The sequence below is a fragment of the Arvicanthis niloticus genome, chromosome 7, assembly GCF_011762505.2.
Source record: "Arvicanthis niloticus isolate mArvNil1 chromosome 7, mArvNil1.pat.X, whole genome shotgun sequence".
Taxonomy (NCBI): Eukaryota; Metazoa; Chordata; class Mammalia; order Rodentia; family Muridae; genus Arvicanthis; species Arvicanthis niloticus.
In genome coordinates this window covers 86,359,203-86,374,898 of record NC_047664.1, presented here as the reverse complement: position 1 = coordinate 86,374,898, position 15,696 = coordinate 86,359,203, and the positions used below count along the sequence as shown (strand labels likewise).

Genomic DNA, 15,696 nt, shown 5'->3' with positions numbered 1-15,696 from the left:
TTTTATTCTTTCCTGGACATTATTGGATCACATCCTCCTTCTAAAAAGACATATGGCAATTTGATGGACCAAGCAATATAACATAAAGAATTATACATATCAAAAATTTTAACAGACACAAGAGTCTAAGAAATGCTGATTAAATCAGATCCTTGTTTGATCTTTACTTTTATGTGAACTTACTTAAGAAATGCCAGCTTTTTTCTGTGACTCTGCATACTCTAATATGTTATATTCAAGACACTACGCTTGCTTTTAACAAGTGAATCGATTTTAGATCAATAGTATCAGGGACAAAAAAAAAAAAAAAAGACAAACTTTGTTAATTGTGAGATCATGCTCCATGGGTGTATTTACTCAGGACATTACATCATCACACTCATCTAGTCAGTGATGAGTTTATAAGTTATAAGTTAACTTCTTGATTGATTGAACTTGACATAAAGGCAGGAAATATGCAAAGAATGACAGATATCAAAAGCAATCCCTTTCAGGAAGATGTCTCTGAAACAGACTTCAATTTTTCTATTGATACAGCTCGTATGCTGCTTTAGAAATGGAGCCTGTGGAAAAGTGCTAGTGTGGCCCACAGAATACAGCCATTGGATGAATATCAAGATAATTCTGGATGAACTTGTGCAGAGAGGTCATGAAGTCACCGTTCTTGTATCTTCTGCTTCTATTCTCATTGGGCCCAGCAATGAATCTTCTATTAATTTTGAGATTTACTCTGCACCTTTGAGTAAAGATGATCTTGAATATAGTTTTGGAAAATGGGTAGATGAATGGACATACAATTTTCAAAAACATTCATTCTGGACATATTATTCAAAACTGCAAAGAGTCGCTACTGAATATTCAGATATGGCTGAAAGTTTGTGCAAAGCAGTAGTTTGGAATAAGAGTCTTATGAAAAAACTCCAAGGATCTAAATTTGATGTCGTTCTCGCAGATGCCGTGAGTCCCTGTGGTGAGCTGCTAGCAGAACTGTTTAAGACACCTTTGGTGTACAGTCTTCGCTTCTGTCCTGGATACAGATGTGAAAAGTACAGCGGGGGGCTTTCACTCCCCCCTTCTTATGTGCCTTTGGTTCTGTCAGAATTAAGTGACCACATGACATTTGTGGAAAGGGTGAAGAATATGTTGCAGGTGCTGTATTTTGACTTTTGGTTCCAATCATATAATGAGTCCTGGAGCCAGTTTTACAGTGATGTTCTAGGTAAACTGTGCCTTTCATTGTTACTGGGAAATCCTGATTGATGTTACTTTGAATGTGAGTGTGTATAGGTGAATATAAAGTCATAGAATGAGACTGTTAATTGTGAGCTGATAAAGTAAAAGTAGAAAACAAGCAGAGAGCCTCAAAACAAGGCAAATACTGTAGAGTAACTGACCAGAACACACCAGAAATTCCTACCAAACTGAGACAGAGAAGATCTCTCTTGGTAATCATTTGATCTACTCTATGTTTTATGTTTTTCTCATTGAAAGAAACTCTACATTTCATTGAGTGCTTTAATGACTGTAAATGAGAAAACTACAGACTCATGATTTACTACCTCAACTATCTGTGTGGCACCAAAGTTCCCTCATGAAAGTTACTCACTTATAAATTAAAACATTTATCAAGAATATTAAAAAAGGTTTTTCACAATTAAATAGTGTCACTAGAAGGAGAAACACTAAAGGCAACTTGATTTTCTTAGAATTTGAGATGTCTCAGATCCATAAAACTTAAAAAGTGTTAAAGCCCTAAATCTTGCTACAAAATGCACACATTTTATTTATTTATTTATTTTTAAAATAAATAAATTTTATCTTTGTATTTTTTAAATTTAAATAAATTATTACCTAAATTAATAGTAGAAAGAGTTTAAATATTAACTATTTATAAAAATATCCAGCTTTAACTTTGATGCATACAACTAAGTACTACTAGTAGTCTCCTGTAATAGATACAGTACAGCAGTGATAAAAGAAACTTAGTCATACCTACACATTATTACAGTGCATTTCAAGAATCAGAAATCAAGAGAATAGCTTCTAAAATGTATAAATTAGATTAATACTCTACAAAAGCTGTTTTTTTAATATTTTCAAGCTTTATTGCAAGAGTCAAAATGTTTCAAATTCCTTGGCGTAACTATGCAAATCAATGGAACTTTCACACAATTAATATTTATGTTAATATAATTATAAATCATAATTGAAACATCTTAAATTGCTTGTCTACATGATCTCTACTCAGAAATCACCTGCTATATTCCAGACAATCTCCTTTAACCATTGCATATTTTATGTGTTTTGGGGTGCAGGGAGACCCACTACATTAACTGAGATGATGGGGAAGGCAGACATATGGCTCATTCGAACCTTCTGGGACTTGCAATTTCCTCACCCTTTCTTGCCTAATTTTGACTTTGTTGGAGGACTTCATTGCAAACCAGCCAAACCACTGCCTAAGGTAACTGTATATTGTTTCTCTTGATAAACAGTTTTTCCTTTTTCATGGAAACAATTCTTTACCACTATTTCCAGAAGTCTGGTTTCATGAGAGATATAAAAGTGGATTAGTACTCTCTGACAATTGACATAAACATTATTCCTTACATCTCTGTGTCTCATTACTGTTAAAGTGTCAAATCACTTTAGAATGTGGTCAGTGATTAAAGGATGTTTAGGTAACTCGTATAAAAAAAATGTATATTCTCTTCAAGAACATATAATAAACACCAGAGACATGTTGAACAGCTAAAGAAACAAAAAATCAATTTTTTCAGTAAAAAGAAATTATATTCTACTTGAAAATATTATAGTAATGAAGAACTAGTGTATACAGTGTAATAAATGTTACATATTGTGTTATTAGTGATAGCCAGATAGGTTGAAGAAATATCCAACAGAGATCAGAGGTAATGTCCTCAAATCCTTGTGTTGTTTCACAGCCTAGACAGTATACAGGGTTAGATTGGCAAATGAAAAGAAGAGAGAAAAACAAACAATTGTAAGAACTGTAGTCAAGAACTTCATCCAGACTTAGCTAAGCAGAACAATGACATGGCATGCAAAAGATGTGAGACATCTTCATGTACGCCTGTTCCACACACCACTCCCTTTTAAACTTTTTTTGTAGTCTTTCTACATTTACATTTTGTAGGTATTTTGTTTTTGTTTTTGTAGGTTCCACATACAAAAGAAAACAACACTTATCTTTCTGTGTCTGGCTTGTTGCTTAACATCATGTCCTCTAAACAATACCTGTTTGCCTGAGATCGTATAATAATATTTTTACTATCTGTGTAAAACATTATTATATATTGTTGTATATTTACCAATACCTTGTCACATTAATCAGTTGTAGAATATTTAAGCTAATTCTATATAAGAAGCAGGGTGAATAGTGATGTAATAAACATTATTGTTTTCCAGCCTTTTACTCTAAGGTAGAGTCTGTCTTTGTTACTGAGGTGGGTTTCCTGTATGCAGCAAAATGCTGGGTACTATTTATGGATTCAGTCCATTGGCCTTTGTCTTTTAATTGGGGAATTGAATCCAATGCTGTTGAAAGATATTAAGGAGAGGAGATTGTTGCTTCCTGTCATTTTTGTTATTAGCAGTGGCATTGTTTGTGTGTCTACCTTCTTTTGAATTTGTTGGAAGATTACTTTCAGAATCTTTCTAAAGTATAATTTCCCTCCTTGTATTAGAGCTTTCCTGATATTATCCTTTGTAACCCTGGGTTTGTGGAAAGATATTGTGTGAATTTGGTTTTGTTGTGGATTGTTGCCGCCTGCAGCAAGAGCTGAATGGGTTCACCTGAAAGAGAAGCTGAGAATAGGGGAATGGCGGGAAGAGATGAGGCCAAGACAAAGTTCTCTGATCAAGGCCTGAAATTTAATAATTGGCTTTCACATATAAAGGGAAAGCCCCACCCCCCAGAGTCTCTTCTCACTTCAGCCCAAGGGCTGGGCAAGGAGATAGCAGTCCAGAGGTGTCAAGGCTAGCTCAGCAGGCAATCTATTCAGCTCAACTCCTGTGGCAGACTTCAGGTCTCCAGTGCAGGCAGCTTCCCAGGTCCTTTGTTATCTCTAGTGGTAAACAGCATGTTCCGGCCTGCTCCACCTGGACAGGTTGGCAGCATGGGGGAAGGGCACAGTGGATTATCTTGGTTTCTCCATCTATGGTAATTGAGAATTTAGCTGAGTATAATAGCTTAGACTGGCATTTTTGTTCTCTTAGGGTCTGTATTGTTAGTATTTCGTCTAAACTCCACATCCCCAGTTACCTGGCAATAGCCAGGTATGCTCCTCCCCACAGTTACCTGGCAACAGCCAGGTATGCTCCTCCCCACAGTTACCTGGCAACAGCCAGGTATGCTCCTCCCCACAGTTACCTGGCAACCGCCAGGTAGCCTGATCCACTATAAAAGGGGCTGCTTGCCCCCTCCTCTCTCTCTTACTCCCTCTCTCTCTTGCTCTTGCCCTCTTCCTCTCTCTTACCCTCTACCCTCTTGCCTCTCTGTCCCCTCCCCCACCTTCCTCTCTCTCCACGTGGTCATGGCCGGCCTCTACTTCTCTTCTCTCCCCACCTTTGCCCTTTCCCCTGAATAAACTTTCTCCCCCTTGGAACCGCATGGTCTGGAGTGGTCTGTTCTGAGCTGCGGTCGGACTTCTTCTTAAAACAACAACATGTATGACATCTGTCCAGCATCTTCTTGCTTTTATAGTATCTGGTGAAAAGTCTGGTGTAATTCTGATATGTTTATATGTTACTTGGCCTTTTTCTTTACTGCATTTAATATTCTTTCTTTGTTTTGTGTATTTGGTGTTTTGATTATTATTTCTTTTCTGGTCTAGTCTATTTCGCATTATGTAGGCTTCTTGTATGTTTATGGGCATCTCATTCTTTAGATTAGGAAAGTTTTCTATAATTTTGTTGAAGATATTTATTGGTCCTTTAAGTTGGGAATCTTCGCTCTCACCAATACCTATTATCCTTAGGTTTGGTCTTCTCATTGTGTCCTGAATTTCCTGGATGTTTTCTGTTAAGAACTTTTTGCATTTTGCATTTTGCATTTTTTTTTGACAGATGTGTCAATATTTTTTATGGCATCTTCTGCACCTGAGACTCTCTCTTCTATTTCTTGTATTCTGTTGGTGATGCTTGCGTCTATGACTCCTGATTTCTCTCCTAGATTTTCTATCTCTAGGGTAGTCTCCCTTTGTGATTTTTTTTTTTTCTACTTCCATTTTTATATCCTGGATGGTTTTGTTCAATTCGTTCACCTGTTTGGTTGTATTCTCTTGTAATTCTTTGAGGTATTTTTGTGTTTCCTCTTTAAGGGCTTCTACCTGTTTACCTGTGTTCTCCTCAATTTCTTTAAGAATATTATTTATGTCTTTCTTAAAGTCCTCTATCATCATCATTAGAAGTGATTTTAGATCTGAATCTTGCTTTCCTGGTGATACAGGGAATCCAGGACTTTCTAGCGTTGGAGAACTAGGTTCTGATGATGCCAAGTACCCTGGGTTGCTGATGCTTATATTCTTGTGCTTGTCTTTTGCCATCTGGATCGTTTTAGAGATCACTGCCCCTACCTGCCCTGTCTTTGACTGGAGCCTGTCTTTCCTATTATCTTGGTTGTGTCAGAATTGTTTAGGATGGGTTTTGCTTCTGGGGTTAGAGCTGAGGCCCAAAATCTGCTCAGTGCTCGAGCCCAGACCAGAAGGAACCAGTGCTCCAGGCCAGGAGTGAATTCCTGGGTCCCAGTGGGTTCCAGTAACTCCCTGTTTGGGGCAGGTGTTGCTGTCTCCTTACCTAAGATACTGCCCCAGTTAAAGCTCCTGGGAGCCCCTCTTCCTCTGGGTTCTGTGAGACTGGGTACAGAGATGCTGCCTGGGATCTGCTCTGAATTGAATTTCTCTGATAGCTAAAATTTTACAGATAATTATAGGCTACTTCCATCTGAGGGAACAACTACTTTGGATCATTTACCTAAGTTTATTGAATTGTTTTTTCTTTTTATTTTAGAGACTTTTTTAATTCACACACTCTCTGAACAATATACAAATATTCTCCAACTCTATACACAGTGTCTTCATTTTGATATTATTCTTTGTTCTTCATCAGCTTTTATTATACAGTACTACTGTTTGTCAATATTATTACAGTACTAGTGTTTTGCTAATTTATTCCCAGAGCTACTGGGGTTATTCAATACATTACTGTTTTTTTTTTTTTAGGTGTCATGAAGTTTCCTTTTCTTAACTTTTTTCTCTTTTGTTTTTTGATGGTAGAAACATATTTATTTTTATTTTAAATGTACAGCAGATAGTTTCTTTCCTTTAAATATGAGAATACAAAATTTTTTAATGTATTTATTTGTATCTCAATTACTGCCTATCTCCTGCACCCTCCATAGAGTTCTCTATCTCTCATCAACCTCTGACTCTCTCCCTATCTCCATTCTACTCCCTCCCTCACTGCTCCCCCCTCTCATTTCTCTCAAAGAAATTACAAAACAGATAATCAAAGAAATGGACTGAAAGGCAATGAGCCCAGAAATATGCAAGCAAACAAAAAGGGAGAAAAGGCACACAAAGTATTAAAACCATGGCATTTATTTTGGATTGGTTAAATACTCCTGCCTGAGCTTGGGGCCTGCTCTGGTGTATGACTTATTTACCCAGTCACTCTCTATTAGGGAGAGCTGATTTAACCCTTTGTTATCAGATATCGATTGCAAATAGCTTCTTAGTTAGAAGTGGAAGTCCATGACTCTTTTCTACTCTGTGCTGAAACTTCATCTGCTGTGAACCTGTGCAGGTCTTAGACATGTTGCTAGAGTCTCTGTGAGTTTATATGTGCATCAGTCTTATTGTACCTGGAAGACACTGGGATGTCATCCATTCCCTCTGGCTCTTATAATCTTTCTCCATTCTCCTCAAGTTATTTTTAAAATACCTCCTAATGATCCTCTAAATTTCAATGACCTCTCTCCTAATAATACTTTTTTTCTCTAACTTTTTAACTTTGGTCAATCATGCTATAGTACAAATGCACTCTCCATGAACACTAAGGACTGAGGAGCTGGATACAATCACTGGTGTTTCTAACATAATTCCTGCAATTACATGATTTCCTCTGGCAATGTTTGTCTCAGTCCTTTAGACAACGCTACCCATGCAGCTATTCATTTGTGATGTTACAACTGTCTTCGTAGGAAATGGAAGAATTTGTTCAGAGCTCTGGAGAACATGGTGTGGTGGTGTTTTCTCTGGGATCAATGGTTAAAAACATGACAGAGGAAAAGGCCAATGTAGTTGCTTCTGCTCTTGCCCAGATTCCACAGAAGGTAAGAGAAAGTGTCCACTAGGTGGAAAAATATATTATAAGTCTATTGAACTTTGAAAGGATTACAGTAGAAAAAAATTCATGTGAAAAATAAAGTAATGGGCTCTTTCCTATGCATCTCAAACACCACATTAAAAAGAAAATTATAAATTGCTAAGGATAGAATATTAGTCTGTTTCTGATTTACATTATGATCTGAAAGATCACACGTAGATCCTACATGGTTGTACATACCTGACATGTTGGTGCTTAGACATCTGAAGTAGGTCTTCTTCATATTTACAACCAGTTTAGACTTAATATTGATTCCTAAGCTTTTCTGGGATATTCCATGGCTCAATGTCTCAAAAAAAAGTGAGAGAAAAAGATAAGTAAAAGAAAAAAGAATGGAAGGAAGCAGAAACAGGAGGATGAAATACAATACTGGAGAATATTATGCTGAGTTTGGAAAGATGCCTCAGTGTTGCATTCAGAGCACGGGCTGCTCTCCCAGAGGAATGGGCTTGGTTGCTAGGATTTACACAGTAGCTCACAAGTGTTCCCAACTCAAATGCCAGGGAATCTAATGTGCTCTTCATACCACCCAGGAAGAACACTCACAGTGCAGAGAATTACATGCAGGCAAAACAGCCACATACAGAAAATAAAACAAGAATGTCTGTAAAGAAAGAGGAAAAATATGTTCTTCCTAATTTCTGATGTAGGAAAATATGAGAGGACAGATGAAAAAAAGGTCCTGACCCTAAAGTGGGACCAGGATTATAAAATTATGAACTCATCAGGAGGAATTCTGTTTCCAGCACATCAAGTGAACATGTTTGTTTGTTTGTTTGATTTTCTGGATGGTGAAAGAGGCCATAATTTAAGATGGAGTAATATGTAAGCAAGGATAACATAGGAAGAATCTAGCAGCTCCCACTCCATAAATTGTGTTACTGAATGACGTTCTAAAAGCAGCAGTCCTCTGATGTTTGTAAACTACATTTGCTCTATTACTTCATACTGATTTCTCCTATTGTGGCAATGATATTTTATTTTACTAAACACAAAGCATCCACAAAGTAAAGACTGACAGTTCATATTCCAGTTTTTGAGGATTCCTTGTACTTTAGAACTCAGTTTGATACTAGACATGGAATGTATTTAGGACAACAAGAAGCATATTTTAGCCAGGTGCACGCCTTTAATCCCAGCACTTGGGAGGCAGAGGCAGGTGGATTTCTGAGTTCGAGGCCAGCCTGGTCTACAGACTGAGTTCCAGGACAGCCAGGGCTACACAGAGAAACCCTGTCTCGAAAAAGAAAAAAAAAAGCATATTTTAAGTTTAAATGAATTTAAAATTAATTAATATTAAATGTTAATATTCACATTTTTTTCATAGACAGTCCTTAATAAACTTTATCTGAAATGAAATAAATATACTTTCTGGTAAGAAAGAAATGTTTTTAGAAATGGTAATTTATATCATATATATTATAAATCAAATAAACCTAATTATAATGAACAGTCTAAAGAACATGAAAATATAGGTGAAACTGTGTGTCTATGACTTAAAAAGATATAATATTAAGATTATATGTAATATGTACATATATCCTATATGTAAGATTATATATGAAATATACATAATTACAAACTATTATTAATTGACCATTGTTTTCCCATAAGGAGTATACTGACTGTCTAAAAATTTTGTGTACACTCAAATTTGTCACTAATTATCAAACATATAAAATTAGTATAGTTAAATGTCATGCTCACGTTATTATAAAGCCATGTACAGAAAATGTGTTATTTATTTCAATCTTTTAATATCTCATACTATTTTGGAATTCTCCTTTTTTAAATTTTATTATCTATAGTCTGGATAATGTTCAACTGAGTAATCTCAATTCCCCAGAATCAAAATATACCAAAGCCTTGAAATTTCTGTAATTAAATAAGGTATTGTCTGTGTGTAACAGGTTCTGTGGAGATTTGATGGTAAGAAACCAGACACCTTAGGATCCAACACTCGGCTGTACAAGTGGATCCCCCAAAATGACCTTCTTGGTAAGGCTAAGTGTCTCTACAAGTTTGTGGCTATAATAATATACTTACTTGAGAAGAAAACAGCCCTCTTCTGAGCCTTCATATTTCCCCTCTATTATTATGATCAGTAATTATGTAAAATTTTTCTCACTGCAGGTCATCCAAAAACCAAAGCTTTTATAGCTCATGGTGGGATCAATGGCGTCTATGAGGCGATCTATCATGGCATTCCTATTGTTGGTATTCCCTTGTTTGCGGATCAACCTGATAATATTAACCACATGGTAGCCAAGGGAGCAGCTGTTAGAGTGGACTTCAACACACTGTCAGCTACAGACCTTCTTACTGCTTTGAAGACTGTCATTAATGACCCTTTGTGAGTCCATTTTGTTTTTTGTTTCCTTGTTTGTAGTTGTTTTCTTTAAGGTGGGCCTTTTCTTTTCATTTTTTGAAACACAGTCTAACTATATAACCACAAGACCAGCCATGAACTCATACAAATCTTCCTGCTTCAGCCTCCTGAGTGCTGGGATTGAAAATATGTGCATTCATGCTTGATGTAAATAACTATTCCTTTAAAAATACTGATAGATTCTCATCATCAGATTGATTTTTATCCTATTTGAAGGAGAAAAATTTTGAATAACTTTGTGATAGTGTGTCTGAAATATGTGCTTGTTTTTACAATAAAGTTATTGTAAATTTATATTTCAATGAATGAATGGTTAGTCTTAAACTATTCTATATACATAAATAATATTATAAATATACATTTATTGGTGTAAAAGACACTATTTCTATGTATAATAGGATGTACATAATTAAGAATTTGTGAACCTTAATATTGAGGAATGTTTAAACCTTTACCCATATTATCTGAAGCTATAAGACTTTTGGTTAAATTTTATTTTATTTCTATAGTGATATGTGATATTGCATAACTATTACTGAAGAAATGAGAGACAGTATTAAATTCTGACCATACCCGGAGAATACTGTTGTTAGTTTCATGGTTTGCCAGCAGACAAGTGTACCCATCAGAATGTCCAGAGGCAAAATAGTAGGAGAAAGTGATGTTAGTTCTTAGATATACAATTTCCTAGTCCAAGAACAGAATTCCATTGGTTTTAGTCTGGTGAGAATTCTGGTGGAAATTCTGTGCAAGGAAGAATGATAACTTAACAAGTGTTTTCAAAACAGAAATCTACCTATGAAAAGAAATTAGGAAACAGGTAGATGAGAAGAGGAGAAACTGAAACTAGAGAGGAGATATCCAGCATGACATACTGCCCCTATATAGCTTAAGAGAATTCTGTGTCTACTTCACTTCTTGTTCTTAAATCATATGTTTCATGTTACACACACACACACACACACACATACACACACACACATGCACACATGCACAGGAATTGTCTCTCCTTACTAACTTCCTCTTGCCAATGTGCAAAATATTGCTCAACTGAAAAAAAATAAAATTAAAAATAAATATTCTATGGGGAATAAAGCAAAAACAGAGCTAGTATATGCAACTGACATGCTGGTGTGCACTATTAAGCTCAGCTGGAGGTGGATGCAGGAGTCCATTAAGTACTTCCAGCACAGTGTCAGCTAAATACCAAGTTCATTTAAAAAAAAAAAAAAAAAAAAAACTGTGCTAAACAAGACTGTTTCACTGACTTTCCTGTCATTCAACTGTCCTTCTTGCCACCTCATAAAACACAATACTTATGTAGCAAGTTTATGTGAGTCATTTTGAGTCATTTGTGCAACTTTTCCCCAAATCAATAAATGTTATGTAAATCAGCACATTAGCTTCATGTTAATTTTAGTTGTATACACTGTCCCTGCAGCTATAAAGAGAATGCCATGAGATTATCCAGAATCCACCATGACCAGCCAATGAAGCCCCTGGACCGAGCTATCTTCTGGATCGAGTATGTCATGCGCAACAAAGGAGCCAAGCACCTTCGCCCAGCTCTGCATGACCTTAGCTGGTTCCAGTACCACTCTCTGGATGTGATTGCATTCCTCTTGGTCTGTGTGGTAGCTGTGGTATTCATCATCACAAAATGTTGCCTCTTTTGTTGCCATAAGACTGCTAACATGGGAAAGAAGAAAAAAGAGTAGTTTCATGAAGGCTGAGGTAGAGTCCTGAGAGATGAGCCTCTGCCAGCTGCTTCCACTGAGAACCTGTTGTCAGTCAAGGTGCCTTCCCTCTGAAACAACACAGTGTCAGGACTTCATTGAATATGGCTCTCATGGATTCACTCTGTTTTGGAGACATGCAAGATTTCATGCCAGATATATACTCTAAAAGCAAAATTAAGTGTTCAGTTTAGAATGTTTTGATGTAACTGAGGAGCAAAGCCCAACAACAATCGCTGAGCTGACTCTGGTTCACAAAGTTTGTATTGGCATAAAGCCTTTGAAAAATCTCTCAATATCAGTCACTTTTTACAAATGCCCAGCATGCTTTGTCTTCATTTAGTAGACTATTTTTTCCTTCTTTTATCTTTCCTTTCTTTTATTGTTCATAAATAATAGATTTCAGGCACTGTGCTTTTGAAATAGACTCAGGTTTCCATCTATATAAGGAAAGCCATTGTTTCTGGTTATCTTTGGATACACCAAATTTCCATCAAATATTCCCTAAAGGACCTGTGATTGAGGCTACCCGCCTTTACTCAGAAGCATTTTTCAAACAATAATTTTCAAACATTTATTCTTACTGCTCCTGACATAAATTGCAGTACTTGGGAATTCTATGACTTGTCAAGATTATTAATTTACTTTCCATCTTATCTCTAACTCACAACTTACCTGAAGACTGTCATTCTCCTTCTGCCTTTTGGAGTAGACTCAAGCTGCCAATGTTCCATTTTTTCTCACTTAAAAGTACACATCCAAGAGAAGATCAGATTTTTTTAAGTCCCAACATCACCTAGCTCGTGTTATATTTCTTATCTGAAACACAGAGTCACAATCTGTTTTGCTGATTTTGTTTGATTCATTTATACAGAATTACTTACCTTGGTTCAGTAAAATATTAAAATATTTCCTTATGTTCATCTTTCTGTTTCCCACTGGTTTCACCCAACAGGTCCCGATTCCAACTTCATGTCCTATTGTTTTATTTTTAATAAAACAGTAAGTTCAATTAGTGCTGTGTATGTACACATGCAGTTGATCAGGAGCAGACATCACAGGAGCACAGACAATGTACCAGCAGCCACCACTCTCCATAATAATAATCCATCCTGTCCTAGAACCTATGACAGACAATAGGTCTTTTCATATATGTGGAGTATTAAGAGCTCCTCCCCATTCATTCTGCAATTTCGGCTACTTTATTTTATGCAAGTCATGTGCAGGTCACGCACTTTGGAGCTTATGAATGTAATAACCATGGCATATGCAAAAGAAAAGGTTTCTTAGCATATCTCTTCCACATCAGGTTCTTATATTATTTTCCCATACTTTTGCAGTATCCCCTGAACCTTACTTAGTATGGGGCCTTATCTAGTTGTAAGTCTCTGGTGCTTACTACAATGACGGACTCCCTAGCAAAGGCCGAGAACTTTCCACATCTATGACTATTAAACATTCTGAAGGAAATTTACCAATATGATCATTTAGCAAAATAGCAATTGTGAGGAGCCGCATTTGCCATTAAAAGATGGTGCAGGCTTCTGCTTCCTGGTTCTTCACGGAAGCTTTACTTGAGAATGCGCCTGCGCATGGCGCGAAAACCGAGTATGACAATTGGATGAAAGATTTGAGCCAATGAGGGATCTGCACGTCTCCCAAAAGCTCTATTTAAGCAGCGGGCTTTCTGAGCTTCCCCTTTTCTTTTTTTTTTTTTTTTCCTTTTTTTTTTTTTTCTTTTTTTTCCTTCCCCTTTTCTCCATCATGAGAGCTGTTCAATAAATGCTGTCAGAAGAATCCTGAGTGTGGCGTTCTCCTTATCGGCGAGGCTGTGCGCTACATTTGGTACCGAAACCCGGGCAGAGCCGAACGTCTCGGAGTTTTGACCAGTCACGAAGGACCCTGTTGGCTCGCAGAGGATTCAGAACTGACGGCGCGGAGAGTCTCAATGTTTGAACTCCAGTAAGCGGGATACAGTGAAGGACACCACGGGAATTGGAAGCGGTCATTCTCACTCCTGCGCTGGAGAACTAGTCGACTGACGGAGCTGGCTGAATTCAGAAGTGAAACAAAGGTAATTGCATAGTAACAAAAACAGGGCAAGAAAAAAAAATAAGCAGAAACAGATGAAAAAAGTTTTAAAGATGCAAGGAGTAAATTGCAGGCTGCTCTGAGTCAAGAGAGCCAAACAGATAAATAGATAAAGGTTATAGTAATGAAAATGGGGCAAGAAATAAGTGAGTAAAAACAGATGAAAACGGCTTTAAAGACGCAAGGAATAAATAGAAGGCTGCTCTAGACAGAGAGCTAAGCAGAATGATAATGTTAATTGATTTAACTTTCAAAATGGGTGTGATTCTGAGTTATATAGTTATATTTTTCTGGATAAAAACTCAATGTAAAGGTTTTTCTGGTTACTGGCTTAAGGAAAGGCTAATTTGGAAAAGGTTTTTCTATGAGTTTTCTGATGAGGTCATTAAGGTAGTAGTTATGTCTTCCAGAATTATATGGATCAGACATGACAGAGGTAGGCCTCCAGAACACTAGATTCCAGAGAATCAAAATAATTATCTAGATACTAAAATTTGTTTTTGAGATTTGTATATTGCAGAATACACAGCTTTGGAGAATGAATCTTATCACCTGCATGTTCATTGATGCCCTGGACTTCCAGCTGGATGCAGTTAAGACAGACTTCAGATGTTTTCAATTTACCCTTCCCCTCATTCCTCTTCTAAAAGTCAACGCCCATGTTCAGCTTGAAGAAGTTAATGAGGAGTCAGCGCCCCAATTCCCTGGACTTGGGGACTGAGGTGGTTAATATTAGGCTGTCTTTATCTGTTTAATCGTTACTAAGCTGATGCAAAATTCAAGGATTTCATTGGTATAAATTTGTGGGTACAAGGCTTAGACCTTTCACTTCTCCAACAGGGGAAGTTGTGTGTTGCCTTAAAGAGTGTTGCTTTTATATCAACGGTTTAGATATTAAGTCTCTTGTCTCTCAGGTTCATGCTGTTCAAACTGATGGCTTTGGTAGAAAGTGGCTAGATCAACTTTGCAGCCATCTGGAACCATATACCCTGATGAAAGACGTGGTTTTCAAAAGCCTATAACAGCTGAAGCGCACTCTGATAAATATATTGTTTATCCCACATAGCTTGTTTTGCTGTTTAGTGACCTCAGCTGTATGGTGCACGTGGTAAAATGTTTTCACCTGTGTTCTCCTGCTTGTGTATATAAATACCTCCATTCAATATGAAAACTTTACTCGGGCAGTAAGGAATGGGTGGGGGTAGGGTTATTTGGCTGCATGATCTTTGGGGGAGTGCTGCTTACCCTCTGGTTGCTCTGCAAATTCAAACAACAACATCAAAAGGATAAGGTGGTGATCACGCAAGCATTGCTTGCCGTGGAGCAGGGAACATCCCCTCAAGCCTGGTTGAATCTGCTTAAACAATGAGACACCATCACTTAATAGGATATCCTGAGGGCTCGTGTTCCCATTGCACCAGGTATTCTAGTGGTGGTCCTCCACACTTCCTGGGGCTCAGGTTCCCATTGCACGGGATAAAAGATGTGGAGGGTCTCGTACTGTTTAACTGCCTTGAACGCCTATCGGTAGAACGGTGGGCTAGATCGGCAACCTAACAATCCTCGATTGTTGTTGCAGTTTAATAAGGAAGGGGGAGATGTGAGGAGCCGCATTTGCCATTAAAAGATGGCGCAGGCTTCTGCTTCCTGGTTCTTCACGGAAGCTTTACTTGAGAATGCGCCTGCGCATGGCGCAAAAACCGAGTATGACAATTGGATGAAAGATTTGAGCCAATGAGGGATCTGCGCGTCTCCCAAAAGCTCTATTTAAGCAGCGGGCTTTCTGAGCTCGGCGTCCTTCCCCTTTTCACCATCTTGAAGAGCTGTTCAATAAATGCTGTCAGAAGAATCCTGAGTGTGGCGTGCTCCTTATCGGCGAGGCTGTGCGCTACAAGCAATAGTAGATAGTAAGCTGGATTTTTTTTCTTGACTTTTAACCAGGTTTACAGTATTAGGTACTAATTCCTTCCAGGAAAGCATGTCCCAAGTCCAGTTGAAAAATGTTTGTTATCCATATGGTTTAGCTTCAGTTGCTAACTTGACAAAACTTGAGAGTCATCTGAGCAGAAAGTC

The 15,696-nt window shown here is 37.4% G+C and overlaps 1 protein-coding gene and 1 long non-coding RNA gene across 3 annotated transcripts; one reads left to right on the top strand and one right to left on the bottom strand.

The window, feature by feature from the left end:
* The first annotated feature begins 449 nt into the window (after nt 1-449).
* Nucleotides 450-15,472, top strand: LOC117712815 (UDP-glucuronosyltransferase 2B1-like). 2 transcript variants are annotated; one of them, XM_034508976.2, is made up of 6 exons: nt 450-970; nt 2,316-2,464; nt 7,223-7,354; nt 9,318-9,405; nt 9,541-9,760; nt 11,238-15,472. In XM_034508976.2, exons 1-6 carry the CDS (start codon nt 499-501, stop codon nt 11,512-11,514), a joined length of 1,338 nt encoding a protein of 445 aa, XP_034364867.1. In that variant the 5' UTR covers nt 450-498; the 3' UTR covers nt 11,515-15,472. The 2 variants fall into 2 exon arrangements, with proteins under 2 accessions (XP_034364867.1, XP_034364866.1); XM_034508975.2 differs by having other exon boundaries at nt 451-1,219.
* LOC143443140 (uncharacterized) lies at nt 2,788-8,739 on the bottom strand. Its single transcript, XR_013111901.1, has 2 exons — nt 7,588-8,739; nt 2,788-4,122 (listed from the first exon to the last, which is right to left on the bottom strand). It is a non-coding gene; the product is annotated as an uncharacterized LOC143443140 (long non-coding RNA).
* Nucleotides 15,473-15,696: the final 224 nt, after the last annotated feature.